At 50.6% G+C, this 23,420-nt stretch overlaps 1 protein-coding gene across 3 annotated transcripts in view; it reads left to right on the top strand.

The window, feature by feature from the left end:
• The window catches only part of LOC141095821 (CTD small phosphatase-like protein), a 52,541-nt gene that overhangs the window by 1,105 nt on the left and 28,016 nt on the right, over positions 1-23,420 (top strand). For 2 of the 3 annotated variants that reach the window (XM_073582161.1, XM_073582163.1), the window contains exons 2-3: positions 19,453-19,610; positions 19,715-19,747. In XM_073582161.1, coding sequence (XP_073438262.1) covers positions 19,453-19,610; positions 19,715-19,747 — 191 coding nt within the window. The remainder of the gene's footprint in view (positions 1-19,452; positions 19,611-19,714; positions 19,748-23,420) is intronic. The other variant, XM_073582162.1, reaches the window with a different exon arrangement.

Here is a 23,420-nt window from a genome sequence, read left to right as displayed (position 1 = left end):
ACAGGGGTGAGTGCCCGGGAGGAGGAGGAGGAGAACAGGGGTGAGTGCCCGGGAGGAGGAGGAGGAGAACAGGGGTGAGTGCCCGGGAGGAGGAGGAGAACAGGGGTGAGTGCCCGGGAGGAGGAGGAGGAGAACAGGGGTGAGTGCCCGGGAGGAGGAGAACAGGGGTGAGTGCCCGGGAGGAGGAGAACAGGGGTGAGTGCCCGGGAGGAGGAGAACAGGGGTGAGTGCCCGGGAGGAGGAGAACAGGGGTGAGTGCCCGGGAGGAGGAGAACAGGGGTGAGTGCCCGGGAGGAGGAGAACAGGGGTGAGTGCCCGGGAGGAGGAGGAGGAGAACAGGGGTGAGTGCCCGGGAGGAGGAGGAGGAGAACAGGGGTGAGTGCCCGGGAGGAGGAGGAGGAGAACAGGGGTGAGTGCCCAGGAGGAGGAGGAGGAGAACAGGGGTGAGTGCCCAGGAGGAGGAGGAGGAGAACAGGGGTGAGTGCCCAGGAGGAGGAGGAGGAGAACAGGGGTGAGTGCCCAGGAGGAGGAGGAGGAGAACAGGGGTGAGTGCCCAGGAGGAGGAGGAGGAGAACAGGGGTGAGTGCCCAGGAGGAGGAGGAGGAGAACAGGGGTGAGTGCCCAGGAGGAGGAGGAGGAGAACAGGGGTGAGTGCCCAGGAGGAGGAGGAGGAGAACAGGGGTGAGTGCCCAGGAGGAGGAGGAGGAGAACAGGGGTGAGTGCCCAGGAGGAGGAGGAGAACAGGGGTGAGTGCCCAGGAGGAGGAGGAGAACAGGGGTGAGTGCCCAGGAGGAGGAGGAGGAGGAGAACAGGGGTGAGTGCCCAGGAGGAGGAGGAGAACAGGGGTGAGTGCCCAGGAGGAGGAGAAAAGGGGTGAGTGCCCAGGAGGAGGAGAAAAGGGGTGAGTGCCCAGGAGGAGGAGGAGGAGGAGAAAAGGGGTGAGTGCCCAGGAGGAGGAGGAGAAAAGGGGTGAGTGCCCAGGAGGAGGAGGAGGAGGAGAAAAGGGGTGAGTGCCCAGGAGGAGGAGGAGAACAGGGGTGAGTGCCCGGGAGGAGGAGGAGGAGAACAGGGGTGAGTGCCCAGGAGGAGGAGGAGAACAGGGGTGAGTGCCCGGGAGGAGGAGGAGGAGAACAGGGGTGAGTGCCCGGGAGGAGGAGAACAGGGGTGAGTGCCCGGGAGGAGGAGGAGGAGAACAGGGGTGAGTGCCCGGGAGGAGGAGGAGGAGAACAGGGGTGAGTGCCTAGGAGGAGGAGAAGGGGTGAGTGCCCGGGAGGAGGAGAAGGGGTGAGTGCCCAGGAGGAGAAGGAAAAGGGTGAGTGCCTGAGAAAAGGAGGAGGAGAAGGTGTGAGTGCCCGGGAGAAGGTCGAGTGCACGGGAAGAGGCGGAGGAGGAGGGCAAGTACCCTGGGGCAGTGCACAGAAGGATGAGAAGGGTGAATACCCAGGAGGAGAAGGGTGAGTGCCTGGGAGGAGGATGAGAAGCATAAGTGCCCGGAGACAGTCGGGGATGAGTCCCGTGGGGGGGTGCTGCCAGAGAAGTGGCGTGTCACTGCCCGGGAGTAGGAGGGTAAGTGTTGTGCCTGTGGGCAGTGCCAGGAAGGAGGAGATGAGTATCCAGGGTCAGTTCCATGGAAGGGGAGGTGGAATACCTGTGGGCAGTGCCAGGGAGAGTGATGCTGGGGGTGGGGGGGGGCTCTCAGGGCTAAGCCAGGGAGGATGAGGAAGGGGAGTCATGCCGAGAGGATGCCTCGGACAGTGATCAGCTGAGAGAGGTGTGATCATAGTTGGGGGCAATGCCATGTCTCCAGGAATTGGTTGAGGGTGGCATCTCGCCCGCTGAGGTTGTGATGTTCCCTGTGTGTGTAGATCGGGTGGACGGGTTTATACTGTGCCCATTCCAGGTGTTGGGTTCTCCTAGGATCTGTTTGTGTTGTGATACCCAGACTAAGGGTTGTGTGCCCAGGATGGGTGCAGAGGGTCGGGGGTCTGTCAGATACTGAGGATATGGCATATGGCTGAGGATGGCATTGTTCCAAAGAACTTGTGTTCCCAGTATTAAATGAACAGGGTCTGGGTAAAGTTGGGTGATGCCAGTGGCGTGACTTGGTGTCCAGAGTTGAGGGTTTGTGCTCAGAACGGAAGACTTTGTGCTGTGTGTGTCAAGATATGTGTGGTCAGTAGAGAGGACGGCGCAGGACTTGTTCCTTCCAAGCACCATAGTGAGGACCGGGGGCACTGATTACGGGTGGAAGGAAGACCGTTCCGACAGCTAAACAGGAAAGGGTTCTTTACAGGTAGAGCAGTCAGACTGCGGAACGCTGACCACAGGAGGTAGCAATGGCCGACACTAGAACAGCCTTTATACAGGGAGGGGCTGGGTGATTGCCTCGGTGCACAGAACGTTGGGGGTTATAGATAAATTAGTGATAAATGTCCCGTAGGTGGAGAAGGGATGAGTTTGATGGCCGAGGTATTTTTTTTGCTACCCTTATAGCCATGCACTGCGCCAATTACCTCAGTCTGGTTCCATAGGGTTATTCTGTAACGTAAATCTGGGTGCTGTTGTGTCGTGGCATCTGTGCCGCCATATCTAGAGGGCAGCCTGTGGTACGACCTACGATGGGTCTGATGCCCAGACTAAGGATTTTGCGCCCGCGATCAGTGCAGATAAATTGGCCTGGGGTTTGCGGAATTTGTAATGTTTCCTAGAAATGGGACCATGGTGCCGGGGTAATGGCCTGAGCTCGCTGAGGGTGTCATGCGCCCAGGATCGGGGTCTGGTGGTATTGGGTGATTCCACTCATGCGCCCATGAAAGGAAAAGGTTTAGTTCCCAAATTAAAGGACTTGTGCCCGAAAAAATGCCTCATGGAGCAGAAGGACTTGTACTGTGCCCGTCTGATTGTAAATATGGCTTCTGTGCCTGACGGTGGGTGCGATGCCCAGAATAAGGATTTTGTGCCTGGAAATGATGCAGGTTATTACTCAGGGCCCTAGATTGGTACAAGTATCTTATGGAGGGGGAAGCGGGGGTCTATAATGTAACTACGAAATGGGTAAGGGGGCATTCTGCCCGGGTCATCGTGAGCTTGATGATGATGGTGTGTGCCTAGGATTAACAGAACACGTTCTGGATGATGGTGTGTGACGTCAGGGGAATGATTTGGTGCCTGAAACCTTTTCTGGGTGATGCCCATCAGAAGGGGAACGTTTAGATGCCCAGGGATGTGTGCTCTCATTGCAGTTGTTTTGGCTTCTGTGCTGTGCCCAGGATGCCCACACTAAAGGTTCTATTCCTGGGATTGGTACCAATAACTTGGGTTAATGGTTGGTGAGGGGGCAGTATCATGATCCGGACTGGCTGAAGCTGTCATGTGCCCAGTGTGTAAGGAATGGGTGCTGGGTCATGCCCCCATTGGTAGGGTTCTTGGATTCCCAAAATAGAAGTTTATGCCAGAATTAAAAATGGCAAAAAGATGGACAAGCTTGTATGTGCTGCCTCAGGGAGAAAAGAGAGATGTCTGGACCTCCGGTTTTCTTTCTAGCCCCCAAAAATTGTGTCTCCGCAAAGGAGAATAGCAAAAGAAACGTGTCTGTAGTGCAGTGCTGAGTCCTGTCTGTGCCCGCAGATCGGGCACGTGGCATTCTCTATGGTGACTGGAGGAAGGAGTCTTTACTGTATGTGGAGGGTGCTTATGCCAAGGGTGATGGCTCTGACCCATGGCCTGAAGGTGGGTAATAAGGGTTGACTAGTCAGGCTGGTGGTATGGAGCAGCCAGAGGATGTCCTGTACCCATAAATGGGCTCTGGATTGGTCTTGGTTGGCGACCCGATGCCAAGTTTGGGTGCTGGGCTGTTTCCTCTGTAAGATGCTGGCTCCATACTGCGCCCAGAGCTGTTTGGGTAAGAGACCCTCTAAGACGGAGATAGTAGGGGCTGAAGCCTAATATTTATTCCCCACCATTCAGATGGGCTCTGTCAGTGATGATCTCGCGCCATCATTCACTTTCAGCACATGCTGCACATGGAAAGATCACTGTCAAGACCAGTGATTGTCTGCAGCAGGAACCACCGCACCTGTGATGGGTCGCACCTTGGCTTACAGTGTAGCTACCAATAGGTGGCACTAAAGAGACCAGTTGATTCCTTCTGGGGGGCAGCCAATTTGCATATTTTACCCAGTGATCATTGCAAATGAGACTTACACAAAGATAATCAGAATCTGTCTGGGCATGCTGGGAGTTGTAGTTTGCAACAGTTAAGAGCTACAGGTTGTGTACCACTGATACATACTGATATATGCTGGGAGCTGCTTTTTGTCAGGGCATGCTGGGAGTTGTAGTCTGGCACCCCAAATATTGCAGATCCAGAAGGGGTGGTATGGGAGCTGAGTGCACGGATGGGCCGAGTCAGCAGGACTGGAAGCTGCTTTTTATCTGTCCGTGCTGGGGGTTGTAGTTTTACGGCGGTTGTGGACCACTGATGTGATAGATGGGTGGCGGACCCCCTCCTCCATGCCGTCCTCACAGGGTGTAGTGGAGGTGGTCACTGTGTGGCTGCACTCCTGGAGTCAGGGCGATCGCTGTCTGTAGACCCTACTAGAGCATCTGGTTGTTATGGCGGACCCCCATCATGCAGGGCGGTGTGTGAAACGGGGCACCACCAACAGTCGGACCCTCTTATTGTCAGGGCTCACAACAGAGAGATTGCGACGTTGTCTTCTATTCCCAGCCTTAATTAAAGGGGCGCTCCAGGGGTACGCTCTGTGCCCATCGACGTAACGAGTCATCTCCCCAGGGTTCCCCTTTAAGTTTGCAAGTCTGGTTGTATAATACATGTGCGTACATAATAAAGTTGCCCCGTGTACATTTCCCGGCCGTCGCGCTGTACAGAGGTCGCTCCACGTGAACCCCCTGTGCCTTTTATATGACAAGCTCTGCTTATGTTTAACCCCGGTAATGGCGGCCGGTTCTGCGGGGTTAATCCTTCATGCCTCCGGCAATCCGCCACCATGCAGTCCAGCACGATCTGATCCTAAGCTATTGTCCCCTGTTGTCAGCCTCAGGAGGTCGGCTGCTGTGTCCAGTTTGCATTGCAGCCATTGCCATGGTGGGAGGTGTAGCTCACTCATGGCTGGAGAGGCACAGATTGCAGCCAGGGAATGCTGGGAAATGTAGTCTTTCCACACGAGGAAGATGCCCGTGCACAGTGAGAGTTGTAGTTTCACCACCGCTGGAAAGCGACAGGTTGCAGGCCTTGATCAAGGCAATCTGGGAGTTGTAGTTTCTCCACAGTCGCCTCCATTATTCTGGCAGCGCTGTGGTCTATTTTGGCCAGTCATTTACTAATATCCCGGGAATGTCGGAGAACATTGCGCTGTTCGTGGGACACAATCGCAGATGCTGCCAAGTGTCATTACGCCGGAGAGTGAATTGCAGCCGTGGGCGGCCATGCGGAAGGTTTGGTAATTGGGAGGTTTTTTTTTTCTTGGAATTTGGAAAATTCTTATTAATTCCTCTAATTTTAGCTTGTGGTTGGTTAGTCACTCCCTTCCCCATGCTTTACACTGCAGCTCAAGCTCAGCAGAGAGCTGATGTACCTTGTCACAGACCCTGCAGCGCATGAGCTGAGCGGGACACGCGGGACTAGGGGATTCGGCACAGCTTTTCACTTGGTTATCCCTAAATGTTCCCAGGTGACCGTCATGGGAAACTCAAAATGTGGCATCGCCCGGCTGACGCCCGTCGCTTCCCTGCGTGCTATCGGTTGCTTGGGAACAGCGCATGAGCCATTAATAGCGCGTCATGTGAGCAGTGTGATCCAAGGAATGGCACATGGCTGAGCGATCCCCGGCCTTGCGGTCGCTGTGTCCTTGGTGGAATCTCACAGGTTCTCGGCACTGGGGAATGGAGAGTTAAATCCACTTAAAGGGGTATTCCCACCACGGCCAGATGCGCCATCACTCTGCGATTAGCGGTGCTGGATTCTGTGCCGTCCGTCCATCATGGCGTCCGCGTTCACTGCACTCAATAGATCGCTGTCTTACTTGGCGAAGAATGATTTTCAGGTCACGTGTGAATAGTAAGGATCCCGCTGCTGACAAGCCGAGGTCTTCCCAGGAATGAGGTTTATTTCAGGCCTTGTATCTAGGAAGGAATCCCCCCACATCTAAGTAAGAAATCAATATCTCCATAGGAGAGCGGAGCCTCCTGCCGGGATCACAGAGAAGGGAAATCCGGCTCCTGGCGACCCGCACCTCCTGTACACAGATCTGTACCCAGCACGTGACACAGAGTCTGTGGAAAGGGAGAATTGGTCTGTCATATAACAGTTACTAACCCTGCTTTACATCCTGTGTTATACTCCAGAGCTGCACTCACTATTCTGCTGGTGCAGTCACTGTGTTCATACATTACATTACTGATCCTGAGTTACATCCTGTATTATGCTCCAGAGTTGCACATGATGTAACTCAAAATCAGTGCAGGATCAGTAATGTAATGTATGTACACAGTGACTGCACCAGCAGACTAGTGAGTGCAGCTCTGGAGTATAATACAGGATGTAACAGGATCAGTAATGTAATATACACAGTGACTGCACCAGCAGAATAGTGAGTGCAGCTCTGGGGTATAATACAGGATGTAACTCAGGATCAGTAATGTAATGTATGTACACAGTGACTGCACCAGCAGAATAGTGAGTGCAGCTCTGGAGTATAATACAGGATGTAACTCAGGATCAGTAATGTAATGTATGTACACAGTGACTGCACCAGCAGAATAGTGAGTACAGCTCTGGAGTATAATACAGGATGTAACAGGATCAGTAATGTAATGTATGTACACAGTGACTGCACCAGCAGAATAGTGAGTGCAGCTCTGGAGTATAATACAGGATGTAACTGAGGATCAGTAATGTATGTACACAGTGACTGCACCAGCAGAATAGTGAATGCAGCTCTGGGGTATAATACAGGATGTAACTCAGGATCAGTAATGTAATGTATGTACACAGTGACTGCACCAGCAGAATAGTGAATGCAGCTCTGGGGTATAATACAGGATGTAACTCAGGATCAGTAATGTAATGTATGTACACAGTGGCTGCACCAGCAGAATAGTGAGTGCAGCTCTGGGGTATAATACAGGATGTAACTCAGGATCAGTAATGTAATGTATGTACACAGTGACTGCACCAGCAGAATAGTGAATGCAGCTCTGGGGTATAATACAGGATGTAACTCAGGATCACTAATGTAATGTATGTACACAGTGGCTGCACCAGCAGAATAGTGAGTGCAGCTCTGGGGTATAATACAGGATGTAACTCAGGATCAGTAATGTAATGTATGTACACAGTGACTGCACCAGCAGAATAGGGAGTGCAGCTCTGGGGTATAATACAGGATGTAACTCAGGATCAGTAAAGTAATGTATGTACATAGTGACTGCACCAGCAGAATAGTGAGTGCAGCTCTGGAGTATAATACAGGATGTGGCTCTGGATCAGTACAGATATACAATATTACGCGTTTCTGTATAATGGTCATGTGGTGATCTGCGCTCTGAATCTCCTCTGGCAGATGTGCCCAGTGTGATGCCTTTGCTCTGCATGAAGCTGGAGGAGTAGTAGGGAAACAATCTCCCGTCTTTCCAGTGCACCTGTTGTTGTGACCCGGTCTGTTCCCTGGCATAGCTGCAGCATTCCTGTGTGCCTGATCCCGTGGTGCCCGCTCTGCTCTATGTGGTCGGCTGCCTGCGCTGCGGAGGGAAATAGAAAGGAATGTGTTGGCTTCTTCTGGCCATCTGTCTTGTTGGGGAATGGTTCTGTCACCAGTTATGTTTCAGGTTCCCAGTAAATCTCCGGTGCTGGTTTTACCGGCCATCTTTTATTCTCCCGTTGTGCCGTTCCTGGGCGTCCTGTGCATGTTACAGATGCCTTAGTGGCAGCTATTCCAGCACCTGCAGGCTACTGTCGCCTCGCTGTACACAGACTCAGGAGTAGTCCTTATATGTTCACTTCTGTGTCTGATATCATGAGGACATCGCGGCTGCATAGATCTGCCTGGATGCGTGCACCATCAGCAGCTCTGCTCATCTGACGCAGAAGGTAGAAACATGGGATCATCCTTTTTAAAAATGATCTTTATATGGGATTTGATGGATCTAATCAGCGGATATCTCTGGTTGAAGACGCGGCGTGTCAGATGATCGGCCCCCGTGAAATAAGTCGGGGCGTCTTTATAGCACAAATAGTCAGGTTTTTTTTTTTTAAAAAAAAAGTCGTATAACTTTCTTATGTTTTTCATTGTAATCAAGATCTCTGCCGCAAACAGTGAATGGAAATCTGATACGTGTCAGAATAGTTTTGCATATGTTTTTAATGTCCTGGCGGAGGGAACAAGGTTGTCACTCAGGATTTTACTGTACATGGCTCCAACCATTCTCCCATTGATGTGGTGAAGTAGTCTTGTGCCCTTAGCAGAGAAACACACCCAAAACATAATGTTTCCACCTCCATGCTTGACAGTTGGGACGGTGTTCTTTGGGTCATAGGCAGGTTTTCTCTTCCTCCAAACACGGCGACTTGAGTTAATGCCAAAGAGCTCAGTTTTTGTCTCATCTGACCACAGCACCTTCTCCCAATCACTCACAGAATCATCCAGGTGTTCATTGGCAAACTTCAGACGGACTGCACATGTGCCTTCTTGAGCAGGGGGACCTTGCCGCCACTGCAGGATTGTAAACCTTTACGCCGTAATGTGTTACCAATGGTTTTCTTGGTGACTGTGGTCCCAGCTGCCTTGAGATCATTAACAAGTTCCCCCCCGTCTAGTTTTAGGGTGATCTCTCACCTTACTCATGATCAAGGATACCCCACAAGATGAGATTTTGCATGGTGCCCCAGATCGATGTCGATTGACAGTCATTTTGTATTTCTTCCATTTTCTTCCTATTGCACCAACAGTTGTCTCCTTCTCACCCAGCATCTTACTTATGGTTTTGTAGCCCATTCCAGCTTTGTGCAGGTCTATGATCTTGCCCCTCACATCCATACAAAGCTCTTTGGTCTTGCCCATATTGTAGAGGTTAGAGTCTGGCTGATTAATTCAGTCTGTGGACAGGAGTCTTTTATAAAGGTGAAGGTGACTATGTAAGACAGCTGTCTTTAATGCAGGTAACGAGTTGATTAGGAGCGTCTAACTGGTCTGTAGGAGCCAGAAGTCTTAATGGTTGGTAGGGGATCAAATACTTATTTCTCACTGCAAAATGCAAATAAATGTATACAATGTGATTTTCTGGATTTTATTTTTAATATTCTATCTCTCAATGTTAAAACTAATCAACCCTTATGATTATAGACTGTTCATGTCTTTGTCAGTGGGCAAACAGAAGATCAGGAAGGGATCAAATACTTATTTCCCCCAGTATAGCTCTTTTAAAAGGGAGATAGGGAAGGGATAGTCCAGATAGCTCCTTAAGGGGTGTTTAGGACTTGCAGTAAATGATTGGCACATCGCTTGGCTACTCTATCAATTAATGTTGATTTGGGGTCTGGGCCCTGCGGCCTCTTTTCCGTCTCCGGGCCGGTAGGTGTCACATGTCATTGGTTCTGATGTAGTATTCTGTTGTCGGTATGGACTGCTGTGTCTGCTCGAGGGATATTGGCCGAGGATCTGGCCATCTATCAGGTTTGCTGGGTCTCTATACCCGGTTTGCATTGTCAGTGTGAACTGGGTGTTAAAACCTTCTTCCTCCATTCACATCCACAGTGAAGCTCTGTTTTCCTCTGCCTTCCTCTACCAGTGACCCAGACATTGGGGGCCTGGCAATCGGGGCACGAGTCCAGCGTGTCACACTTTACCCCTAAGGACAGGGCCAGGCTGATTTTAACCTTGGGGACCGCAGGTGTTTTGCGCTTTACATGGCGCAGGATGTGATGGTGACGCGGGTCACACAGGAGAAAATGCAGGAGTTCTGCTCCACACTCACACTGGCCACTGGTGGGAACATTGTATCTCTTTTACTTACATTTTTTTCTTTCCATTACCATGGAAACATTGTAACAGTTCCAGCCTGATGATTGACAGCACGGCACTAGCAACCAGTCTGTCTACTCTTTAAAGGCAGTGTCGGCACAGAATGACTGTTCAAACCAAGCACAGGTGCTCAGTGCACCTTCCCACCTGCACGTCTTCCCTCTTTCGCCACCCCATCAAAGTTTTTCAGTTTTAAGGTAAACCTAAGACCATCGAGTTCACCACATGTTGATCCAGAGAAAGGCAAAAACCTCATCGGGCAGCTAATGGCTCCATATTAGGGGAACATTTTCTTTGCGACTTCACATTCGGCAGTCGGGCAAGTTCCCTGGATGAACGTCCTATCACAGAATCCAGTACCCTGACCTGTAATGTAATATCACGTAAGGCAGTGAATGACCGATTATATTGTATGGCAAACAGTCTCACCACTTTTACTGTAAAGAATCCCCAGTCTTATTGTATACAATCCATAATCTCGGGATAGTGTAAAGAATCAATAATCTCACTGCTCTTGCAGTAAATAATCCCCATCGGGTGATTATGGTTAAACCTTCTCTCCTTTAGACAAAAAAGATGTCCCCTTGTCTCTGTCGCAGGCCTAGGTGTAAAAAGATCATTAGAAGGAGCCTATGTCCCGCCATGACATGCCTGGTAAGTGGTGACTTGCAACTGGCACCATCTGGTGTGGCCTGCTATCTTTTGGTTGGCACCAGTCCTGATCACTTCTGAGCATGGGCATAAAGTGCAGCACAGATTCATCTCAACTAATAGCCGAGATCCTTAGATCAGGAACAGAACGGACATTTATAGGACATTTGATAACTTTCCCAAATTATGAAACATTTACAGCACATCCTGCACTGAACCAAATTATTATATATTTTAGGAGTCGGTCCATTTTATACAGACTCCAACTCCACAGCCCTGGTTGGCACCATGTGACTTCGCCCGCTGTCTGGTGGTTGGCACCATGTGACGTCGCCCGGTGGTTGGCACCATGTGACGTCGCCCGGTGGTTGGCACCATGTGACGTCGCCCGGTGGTTGGCACCATGTGACGTCGCCCGGTGGTTGGCACCTGTCTGGCACCGCGTGACGTCGCCCGGTGGTTGGCACCTGTCTGGCACCGCGTGACGTCGCCCGCTGTCTGGCACCGCGTGACGTCGCCCGCTGTCTGGCACCGCGTGACGTCGCCCGCTGTCTGGCACCGCGTGACGTCGCCCGCTGTCTGGCACCGCGTGACGTCGCCCGCTGTCTGGCACCGCGTGACGTCGCCCGGTGGTTGGCACCTGTCTGGCACCGCGTGACGTCGCCAGGTGGTTGCCACCATGTGACGTCACCCGCTGTCTGGCACCGCGTGACGTCGCCCGCTGTCTGGCACCGCGTGACGTCGCCCGCTGTCTGGCACCGCGTGACGTCGCCCGCTGTCTGGCACCGCGTGACGTCGCCCGCTGTCTGGCACCGCGTGACGTCGCCCGCTGTCTGGCACCACGTGACGTCGCCCGGTGGTTGGCACCGCGTGACGTCGCCCGGTGGTTGGCACCGCGTGACGTCGCCCGCTGTCTGGCGGTTGGCATCTGTCACCATGTGTCGTGGCCTGCTGCTATTCTTGGGCTGTGCTGATGTATTTCTGGACAGCGAGGTCTCGGTTTAGCCGCGTCATCCAGGCAGTTTTGCCCAAAACAGCGGAGAATGTTATGTAGCGACGCTGCGCCCAGTGCCTTGTGCAGGTAACGGGTCCGAGCTTCTCTGGCAGCGCTGCCAATGGTATCTGATCACGTGGATATTACATAACTTTCTGGAGATGTATACTTAGCATACAAGGCACCAAAAGATCTGCATAATGGGCTGCGTTACCTACAGGGGGCGCCGGTGCCTCCAGTCAGTGACTGGAGACCGTTTTTACATCCAGAGTCAGAATGATAATCTGTCCTGCTGAGAGTTTGCTCCCCTTGTCCTGTGCTGCTGAGCAAAATGTACGAATATCGGCCCCGAGGCAGAATTCTGCCGTAACATTGGTTAACAATATGCAGAACTTTGTTTGCAGTTTTTTGGCGCCTGGTTCAATGCTGCATTTGTTGCTGGTTTTAGCCTTTTTGATCAGTGCCGTATTCTTTACATTTGTGTCTATTTGTTGCGTTCACCTGTTTAGTTTTTCGTGTGTTTGCCATAGTGGACGTGGCATTTCTTTTCCAGATGTTTTTGTGGTCGATTCCTCTGTTTTGACTTTTTCAAAAGCCACAATTTTTCAGCAAATGCTGTCTAGCCGATTGTCATTTTATGTATGTCTGGAAATCTTGCTTAAGTTTTTTACTCTCTTTAGGAGGAGCATGCAACTTCTGCTACAAAAAGGTGCAGAACGGGTTGAAGCGAACCTGTCAGCTGTTTGACCGCTATAAGATGCAGCCACCGCCTTTCAGGGCTTATCTTACACTTTATAATACTGTATATCTGCCACCGATCCGAACTGAAGGATAAGAAAAATAACTTTTATTATACTCACCCCGGGGGCGGTCCGGTCGGATGGGTGTCGCAGGTCTGGGTTCGGCGCCTCCCATCTTCTTGCGATGCCGCCCTCCTGCTTGCTTCATGGCTTCCCAGCACCGCGCTCCTGCACAGGCATACTGATCTCTGAGGGCAGAGTAAAGTAGTGCAGTGTGCAGGCGCTGGGCCTCTCTGACCTTTCCCGGCGCCTGCGCACTAAAGGACTTTACTTTGCCCTCGTCATGTCCTCTTGGTCGCGGCTCTGTCATTCCTCCTCCCTGACGTTTTCCGCGATACAGTCTGACGTTGCCATCGTGCACCTGGTGATGGTCGGGTCTGTGTATTATCGGTGACTCTCTACGGTCAGATGTCCAGGACGAGTCTACAGGGGAGATGTAACATTAATGTTCCTCCCTTTACGTTGCCGGTTACTCCTGGCTGAATCCAGATCGCCAAGCAGCGGCATCTGCAAGATGATGAGATCACAGCGTGTGTCTAGGAGAGCGGCTCGCTTTACTGCTCCGCTGCAGTGGCTGCACGCCCGCTGCAATCAGTATTCGGTTTATTTAGCTTTCTGCTGATCCGGCGTATCGCCAGCATCCAGTCAATGGATGTATCTGCATGGGATCCCGACTTGCTCTATGTGCTATACTGTTCACTGCCTCTCCACATTGCAATGGATTGTTTTGCAGATTGTGCAGGAAGTCAGACGGCTTCAATCCAGTGTAATATGCCTCCTGGTTTATGCCGGAGCGACAGTAAAGACTGACACTGATGTCGATAAATGGCGCTGATCGTGAGAGCTGTAGTTTGGCCATGAGGGATATTCCGGGTAAATATAAATGGTGCGGCGTTTCTGGCATCGTCTGGAGGAGTTGGCATCGCTTCTAGATAAAAACAACACCCCCCTCTTGTTTCCGTGCCACCACCATCTCCTGCACCCTGAGCATTAACAATCAGTAATGGCCTGTCCTAATGAGTCATGTCGGAAATCCGCATTATGATCTAATCCTGCCAGGTATGTTTCTCGTGCCAATACCGGGCAGACCTGCAGGGCTCAGAGCCATAATAGAAAGCTTCAGCGCAAACCACTTCCTCCGTGCTGAGCTGCGAACCAACAAAGGTGCAACCTCAATGTGCCGGGGCAGCGACGTCCCCCGATGTGCTCCAGCACAACATGCTGCACTGGGGTTTTGTTTTTTTCTTTCCCATCTGTAAATCTTTTACATCCATGTTAAATTTATTTTTTTGCTCCAGTGCATTTAGAATTAGAAAAAAAGAACCTTGCAAATAGTATGAGGTTTTAGTAAATTCCGTTTTGTGTGCACAGCTTCTGTGCAGATTAATGCGCCCCAGATGACTGCAGTCATAGATGACACACAAGCCCCCGGTCGCTGGTGAAGCCCTCTCCTCTTTCCTTTGCATCTGTCTATATTGTTAGTCCCCGTGATTCCAGGGTTTTAGATCTCCAAGGTCACTTCTAGACCCGTGTCTTCTCTCTAAAATTACGATTTGCATAGCCATATTGGTGAAGGAGGTGAAGTAGACTCTGGCACACAGGTTAAAGCGTTCAGGAAGGGACTGGCTTCACGGGGAACGTCCACTGAAGTCTGGGCCTGCAGCTCCACAGGCAGCTGGGTGTGTGACCCCTGGAGGAGACTCACAGGATTGTCGGCGTGCGCTGCTCAGGCAGTGTGACAGAAGGAGTAGCTGTGGGAGAAGGCACAGAGCAGCCTCGCAGGGAATGCCCACTGAACCCCGAGCCTGCAGCTCCACCAGCAGCTGATAACTTTTTTTTTTTGTAAATGCACATTTCAAGCAAATTGGATGTACTATATAGCAGCCTCCTTTTAGTGGACTTTTCTTTTAAGGATATGTTTTTAAATCTTATTTAAAAAAAAAAAAAAAATAGTGCCAAGTGTGTTTTCCAAAAAGCGGGAAGTACCTGAATGTTTTCTTCTCTAAATCAACGACTTGCACTTCTATTTAGGGCTGGCATTAAGCAGAGTATCTATGGAGTTTCTGTCCTTGAGCATTGATGGCTGCAGGGGCAAAGTTGTGAATAGAAAATGTCGCTGTTCTCTAGATCCTGTCCTCCTTAGTTTGGAGAATGGCCGCACAGTGGGGCGAAGACTGTTCACATCTCTGTTCCACTGTCAATGACGGGGGGCACAATGGGATGGGGGGGATATACCGAGGACTGCACGATATAATCACGTCCTAAGCGCTTGAGGCGGATATTGAAGTCATTGTTGTTCTTGGCCTTGAACACGCCGACATTAATATTTCATGCAGCTTTTTACTGGATTCACTTTACGCCGTCCTCATGATGCACTTTAAGCAAGGCCGCGCCATAATAGCCACGTGAGCACAGGGCCGGCATTAGCGGCAGACAGACCAGGCAGCTGCCTAGGACACCTGCACTCCTAGGGGCCCCCATCCAGTGGCGTGCCGCTAATAGCATATCATGGAGCCACTGTGGGGCCTGTGAGTCGGGGCCCGCCTGGCGCCAGCACCGATTTTCCCCCCCCCCCCCCGCCAATACAGTTGAAAACAATGATGGAGGAGAGAGTCAGCTGACGCTCCCACTCCCATCATTCCCCTCTGACACTGTGGGTGCGAGATGACGTCATTTCATCGCACCCACTGTGTGCCGGGCAGTGTAGCTGCTGAGACCAGAGCCTGGAGCAGCGCAGGGAACGAGGAGGAGGTAAGGATTGTTTGTTTTTTGTTTGTTTTTTTAATCAGTGAGTGAGTACAGGACTGTGGGCCTAAATTATATTCTCTGGGGGGGCTACATTATATTCTATGGGAGGCTGTATTATAGTCTGAGGGGGCTTCATTATACTCGGGCTACATTATACTATATGACGGGGCTACATTGAATTCTATGGCATACACGGGGCCTGTGGGAGATCGGCAAATATGTGGAGACACATTGGACTGCAGGAGAGCTGTAAACCCAAAATGGCAGGAGGAAGTTTTTAGAAAGGATCCACACAATGAAGGTCAATACGAGCCCCCCCAAATGACTTGTATATTCGGTGATCGGATTATTAGAAGCTTCGTGGTTATTGGCCCTTTTAAGTGGCCCTCGGATGGCATCCGGTGGTCGTCACGTTGATGTGCAGAGTCCTGAGTGTAGGCCGTATCTGGTTGCGCTGTTGGAGGAGACTTTGGTGTGCAGCGTTCTAGGAGATCCGGAGTCGGATCAGTTCACTCTGTGGGAAAGCACAGAAGGCGTTGGCCGGAGTTCAAGTCCCCGATTCCCCGCGATGGCCTGGTGGGTGCATCCAGCGCTCACGTCCGGTGCAGAAGGCCCCAGTAAATGTCACTGTTGTCAAATGTGAGGACGCCGGATACATTGTTCCGCTCTTGATGATACAATCTATCTGCATTTAAAGGGATACACACTTTTAGAAGTTACTGTGTAGTCTTTTACCTAAACCTGTGGCTCTCAAGCTGTTGCAAAACCACAACTCCTGGTGATTTTTGCTGCCCTGATTAACTCTCAGAAAGTGCTCCTGCTCACTGACTGCAAGCGCAGGTCATACAAATGGTGGAGAATTGGCTTGCCGGGTACCTCTATGATTCCTCGTGCAGGAGTGATCTGCTGCGTCCTTACAGTCTGAGCTCGGGCAGGTGGGGCCGGTAGTTGGCGCTGCAGGTGAGGCCGGTAGTTGGCGCTGTCTTGGTCCGGCAGACAAGTTTTTAATCGACTTCTGGATATTTAGCGGCCGAGATCTCGCCTTCATCTGTGCGGAGCCAAGAATCCCACCTGGAAGATGACGGGTGGTGAATAACAGGGAGAAAGCACAAAAGTAATCATACCACAACACACAGGGCATGCTGGGAAATTGCAGCTCAGGGGTATCTAATCCTGTGATACTGTCTGCTGAGCCATCTATGTAATCATCTCCTGTGTGATACTGACTGCTGAGCCGTGTATCTAATCCCATCCTGTGTGATACTGTCTGCTGCCATTTATCTAGTCCTCTCCTGTGTGATACTGACTGCTGAGCCATCTATGTAATCATCTCCTGTGTGATACTGTCTGCTGAGCCGTGTATCTAATCCCATCCTGTGTGATACTGTCTGCTGAGCCGTGTATCTAATCCTATCCTGTGTGATACTGTCTGCTGAGCCGTGTATCTAATCCTATCCTGTGTGATACTGACTGCTGATCTGTGTATCTAATCCTATCCTGTGTGATACTGACCGCTGAGCTGTGTATCTAATCCTATCCTTTGTCATACTGACTGCTGAGCCGTGTATCTAATCCCATCCTGTGATACTGACTGCTGAGCCGTGTATCTAATCCTATCCTGTGTGATACTGACCGCTGAGCTGTGTATCTAATCCTATCCTGTGTCATACTGTCTGCTGAGCCGTGTATCTAACCCTATCCTGTGTGATACTGACTGCTGAGCCGTGTATCTAATCCTCTCCTGTGTGATACTGACTGCTGAGCCATGTATCTAATCCTCTCCTGTGTGATACTGACTGCTGAGCTGTGTATCTAATCCTCTCCTGTGTGATACTGACTGCTGAGCTGTGTATCTAATCCTATCCTGTGAGATACGGACTGCTGAGCTGTGTATCTAATCCTGCACTGTGTGATACTGTGCTGAGCTGTGTATCTAATCCTATCCTGTGTGATACTGACTGCTGAGCCGTGTATCTAATCCTATCCTGTGTGATACTGACTGCTGAGCCGTGTATGTAACCCTATCCTGTGTGATACTGTCTGCTGAGCCATGTATCTAATCCTATCCTGTGTGATACTGTCTGCTGAGACGTGTATCTAATCCTATGTGATACTGACTGCTGAGACGTGTATCTAATCCTATCCTGTGTGATATTCTCTGCTGAGCCGTGTATCTAACCCTATCCTGTGTGATACTGTCTGCTGAGCCGTGTATCTAATCCTCTTCTGTGTGATACTGACTGCTGAGCCGTGTATCTAATCCTATCCTGTGTGAAACTGACCGCTGAGCCATGTATCTAATCCTCTCCTGTGTGATACTGACTGCTGAGCCGTGTATCTAATCCTCTCCTGTGTGATACTGTCTGCTGAGCCGTGTATCTAATCCTATGTGATACTGTCTGCTGAGCCGTGTATCTAATCCTATCCTGTGTGATACTGTCTGCTGAGCCGTGTATCTAATCCTATCCTGTGTGATACTGACTGCTGAGCCGTGTATCTAATTCTATCCTGTGTGATACTGACTGCTGAGCCGTGTATCTAATCCATTAATGAGATTGAAATCTCAGCAGACGGTATTACACATAATATTAGATACACTGGCTAAGCTGACAGTATCACACTTGGTAGGATTGGATACAGGATACAGCTGCTCTGTACACAGTATCCTATGGTAGGATTAGATGCAGCAGCTTAGAACATGGTATCAGACAGGATTAGATACAGTAGCTCAGCAGACAGTATCAAAGCCCATGAGATACACAGTATTGTATCTAATTTTATGATGTGACACCGGGATGCTGCTCTGGGTTTTATTTCGGGGTGCTGCGCCAGGCCTTACTCTGGGTGGGCTGCGCTAGGCCTTACTCCGGGGGGGGGCTGTGCTGGCCTTTCTCCGGAGCCTGTTCTGGGTGTATTTTGGGGGGCTGCTCTGGGTGTATTTCGGGGGGCTGCACTAGGTGTTACTCTGGGGGGCAACGTCCTCCGGCTCCATGTGTAGAAGAAAGGTTTGTTTGTCGGCCAGGGACGGGGAGGAATGCCGATCGCGCCGACGCTCCACTTCCTGCCTCTGTCATTCCAGCGCTGAGGTCCTCGGCAGGTCCCCAAATGGGGATGCGGGGGTCTGCGCTTCATGATTGCCGCCACCTGATGGGATCCGGTCATACATGTCATCCTGAGATCTGCGATCTTTTCTTCTGCCCTAACCTGAAGCTTCTCACCGATGATGGTTTGCTCCCTTCATCCTGGATCTGCTCATTCCTTACATTCGGGGGCCGCGGTTACTTCGCCCTAAGGGAACGGCGGCTCTGCACTACCGGAATGCTGAGGGTTGTGCTTCTCGGAATTAGAAGAGCTGCTGTGAGTTGTAGTTCGATGGCATCTAATGTAGCAGATCACGCTGCACGTTGGTAGTCTCCAACCGGTGGCTTCTGTGGAACTACTACTCCCAGCCGGCAGCTGTCCGGGGATGCTGGGAGTTGGGGCTTGGCCACAGATTGGAGACCACCGAGCTCCCCCCATCTTCCCGTATCGGCATGTTCTGGCGGATACCCCCCAGCGTGCGACCCTGTGACCAGCCTGGCCCGGCTCTCGCTCGCTTTCCTTCCTGCTTCCTTTTTGTTGCTTTGTTCAAATCCAGCTGGAAATCTAAATAAATAATGATGCGGAGGACGGAGCGGCTGATCGCCAGCGCGCGTTCTCCGCAGAGGAGCCGCCCAGTCCTAGGACCCTCACCACTGTGGTTTAGGGGCCGCTCTGACGTCCATCGCGCTGTAAACCCACCAGACGTCTGGAGGGAAAAAAACCCGCCCCAAAACTGGCTCCGTTTTTCTGCAACTTTCTACGTGTGTAACTTTTTTTTTTTTTTTTGCCCATTTTTCTGTTGAGATCTATTGATGAATTTGTCCTCATTGTCTTGATTTCTAAGATTTCCCCACAGTTGCTTCATCTTTCCTGGAGTTTGGGGGGAGAGAGGTGGACATACCCTTTAAATATTGCGTTTGTCTGCTGGGACCACTAGGGGGCTCCCGCCACGTGTAGGTTTGGCCCAATTAACTCTTGAGTCGCTATCTCTTGGGGACCAGTCGTGTGTGCAAAGAGCTCTATCCCAAAGGGAAGGGAGCGCTCGCCGATGCCGCCTACTGGGGGGGAGCTGTGACTTGCGCCATGTGCAGCCCTACCACTGGGCGGCGCTCTTCCTGACGCTTCTTTTCTTTTCCAGTGTCACAATGCAATATCAGCCTGAAAAAGCCGCGGAGCCGGAGCATCTTCAGCTCGCTATTCTGCTGCTTCCGGAGCTACAACGTCGAGCCACCGAACGGCAACAACAACACCAGCCACCTGCCCCCGCCAGTGGAAGAAAACGGCGGCGTTCAGAAGGTGAGAGCCCGCTGCGTCATTGTTATACCGCGGCCACCAGTGTATACCTGGGGCGTTCCCTACTGCCAGGAGGTAGTAACCCGTCTCTTTATTTTCTCTCGTAGGGCGATCAGACGCAAGTCATTTCCATTCCCAATGTATGTATTTATTTTACCCCTTTTTTTTTTTCTCCTTTTAACCCCCCCACCATTTTTTTTTCCCTTAATTTTCATTTTCCATCCATGTTCTAGAAAATTTCATTATTTCTGAATGTGACTTTTAGTTTTATTATTGTTGTTTTTTTCTGATAACGGTTCATAGTGTTATTATATATGACCGAGCGCCCTCTGCTGGACAAGTTATGTTAGTTAAAAAAAAAATTGGATGTGTAACCCTTTCTGCCCTGCACAATAGAAAACCTCTTAATGCCCAGTGTTGGAAATGGTAATGCTGCCGACTCTGCAGCTGAGCAGCATCATGCTTCAGATCACTTTTTTTTTTTCAGATTCCTCCTGGCTGCAGTTTATTTAAGAAAAAAAAAAAGTGCTTTACATCCATTTCCCAGGTCCAGTATTGAGTCTTCATCGCTGATTCCCATTGCAGCCAATCACTGAGCTCCGAATCTCTGCTCAAGTTGATGACACAAGCCACTGAGCTCACTGATTGGCCGTGTCACTGTCCGCATGGTGTCAGCACTGCAGTGGACACTCAGTGCTGGACCAGGGGAGGGGATTTGATTTAGCATTATTATTTTCTATTATTATTATCTTGAAACAAACTGCAGCCGGGAGGGACGAGTTTTCCAAAACCAGGAAAAATTTTTTTTTACATTTTTTTTTTTTTTTTTTTTCTTAACTCCTTGGAGGTAATGGAGGGGAAAAAATTGTTTGTTACATGGGAACAGCGCATTAACAGCTACGGATGAATAAAAATAAATTATTTATATAGCACCATTGATGTCATGGTGCTGTACATAAGGAGTTACATACAAATTACAGATATCACTTACAGTAAACTAACAATGACAGACTGGTACAGAGGGGACAGGACCCTGCCCTTTCGGGCTTACATGCTACAGGATGGTGGGGAAGGAGACAGTAGGCTGGGGGGTTGCAGCAGTTCCGGTGTTGGTTGATATGATATCACCGGTAGTGGTGAGAGAAGGAGGTAGCGGGGTCATTGCAGGCTGTAGGCTTTCGTGAAGAGGTCGGTTTTCAGGTTCCGTCTGAAGGATCCAAATGTGGTTGATAGTCGGACTTGTTGGGGCCAAGAATTCCAGAGAACATGGGCAGTTCGGGAGAAGTCTTGGAGGCGGTTGGGTGAGGAGCGAATAAGTGTGGAGGAGAGAAGGAGGTCTTGGGAGGACCGGAGATTACGTGAGGGAAGGTATCAGGAGATTAGTTCAGAGACATATGAGGGAGACAGGTTATAGATGGCCTTGTGGGTCAGTATTAGTAATTTGAACTGGATACGCTGAGGGAATGGGAGCCAGTGAAGAGATTTGCAGAGGGGAGAAGCAGAGGAGTAGCGAGGAGAGAGATGAATTAGTCGGGCAGCACAGTTAAGGATGGACGGGAGAGGTGCGAGAGTGTTAGCAGGGAGACCACAGAAAAAGATGTTGCAGTAGTCGAGGCGGGAGATGATCAGGGCATGCACAAGCATTTTAGTAGATTGAGGGTTGAGGGAAGGACGGATTCTGGAAATATTTTTGAGCTGGAGGCGACAGGAGGTAGAAAGAGCTTGGATATGCTGTTTGAAGGACAGGGCAGAGTCAAAGGTTACTCCGAGGCAGCGGACTTCCGGTACTGGGGAAAGTGTGATATCATTAATTGTTATAGCTAGGTCGGGTAAGGAAGATCTGTGAGATGGAGAAAAGATGATGAGTTCAGATTTGTCCACATTGAGGTTGTGGAAGCGAGAGGAGAAGGAGGATATGGCTGATATACACTCTGGGATTCTGGACAGCAGAGAGATGATGTCTGGGCCAGAGAGGTAGATCTGAGTGTCATCAGCATAAAGGTGGTAGTGGAATCCGTGGGACTTTGAGTTGCCCCAGACCAAGTGCATAGATTGAGAAGAGTAGGGGTCCTAAAACAGAGCCTTGGGTGACTCCAACAGAGAGAGGATGGGATGAGGAGGTGGTGTGGGAGTGGGAGATGCTGAATGTGCGGTTGGAGAGGTATGAGGAGACCCAGGATAGGGCGAGGTCTTTGATGCCGAAGGAGTAGAGGATCTGTAGTAGGAGGCAGTGGTCAACTGTGTCGAAGGCAGAGGACAGGTGTAGAAGCAGGAGTATAGAGTATTGTCCGTTAGCTTTGGCTGTAAGTAGATCGTTAGTAATTTTGGTCAGGGCTGTCTCAGTGGAGTGATGGGGGCAGAAACCAGATTGTAGATTGTCAAAGAGCAAGTTAGATGATAAGTGGGAGGAAAGTTCAGCGTGGACATGCTGTTCCAGGAGTTTGGAAGCGAATGGGAGCAACGATATTGGGCGATAGCTGGACATGGCGGTTGGGTCGAGGGTTGACTTTTTAAGGATAGGCGTGATTGTGGCATGTTTGAAAGCAGAAGGGAAGGTACCGGATGTTAGTGATAGGTTGAAGAGGTGGGTTAGGGATGGGATAAGTGTGGTGGTGAGGTTGGGGAGGAGGTGGGATGGGATGGGGTCGAGTGCACAGGTTATGAGTTGCGATTTGGAGAAGAGACAACTAAGCTCCTCTTCAGTGATGTTGGAGAGTGAGGTTATGGGGTTTGGGCATTGGTCTGGTATACAAAGGGGTTGTGGTGGTTGAGCGATGATGACTTGCCTTGTTTGGTCAATCTTATTTTTGAAGTGTGTCGCAAAGTCCTCGGCAGAGATGAGGGGGCAGTGGTGGGCGGAGGAGGGAGTTAAAAGTTTTGAATAACTGTTTGGGGTTGTAGGATAGGGAAGATACGAGGGTTGTGTAGTAGGCCTGTTTAGCAGAGGTGAGGGCAGATTTGAAATCGAGTGTTGCCTGTTTGAATGCAGTGAAGTCATCTTTGTTTTCTTCCAGCGCCGCTCTGCAATCCTGGAGCTTTTTAGTGGTGTTATTGTGCCAGGGTTGTCTGTTGATACGTCACATTCTGCCATGAATGAGAGGGGCAACCGCGTCAATAGCTGATGCGAGAGCAGCATTGTAGAAAGTAGTGGCACTGTCTGTGTCGTGGAGTGAGGATATGGATGCCAGTGGTAGAATAGAGTCAGAGAGCGCGTGGGTGTCTAGGTGCGCATGGTTTCTGCAGGGGTGCACATGTTGCTGGACATGGGTGCCTGGTGAGGAGGACAGGGATGAGAAAGTGAGTAGATTGTGGTCAGATAGAGGGAAAGGAGAGGTGGTGAAGTTAGAAAGAGAACAGAGACGGGTGAAGACCAGGTCTAATGTGTGTCCGTCTGTGTGGGTGGCTGAAGAGGACCACTGAGTAAGTCCAAAGGATGAAGTAAGGTACAGGAGTTTGGAGGCTGCTGACTGAGGGGTATCAGTGGGGATGTTGAAGTCACCCATGATGATAGTGGGGGTGTCAGTTGAAAGAAAATGAAGAAGCCAGGTAGAGAATTGGTCAATGAAGGCAGTGGTCAGGCCTGGAGGTTGGTATATGACGGCCACTTGGAGGTTGGAGGGAGAGTAGATGCGGACAGAGTGGACTTCAAAAGAAGGGAGGATCAGGGAGGGAAGAGGTGGGATTGGGTTTAAGGTGCAGTTGGAAGAAAGGAGAAGACCCACTCCTCCACCATGTCTATTGCCAGGGCGAGGAGTGTGGGTGAAGTGGAGGCCGCCGTAACACAGCGCAGCAGGGGAAGCGGTGTCAGAGGGT

This window comes from Dendrobates tinctorius, unplaced genomic scaffold (genome assembly GCF_039654945.1).
Source record: "Dendrobates tinctorius isolate UK_male_01 unplaced genomic scaffold, ASM3965494v1 ptg000070l, whole genome shotgun sequence".
NCBI classification, from domain to species: domain Eukaryota; kingdom Metazoa; phylum Chordata; class Amphibia; order Anura; family Dendrobatidae; genus Dendrobates; species Dendrobates tinctorius.
Note: the sequence above shows the minus strand (reverse complement) of the source record. Positions and strands in the feature narration are given on the sequence as shown.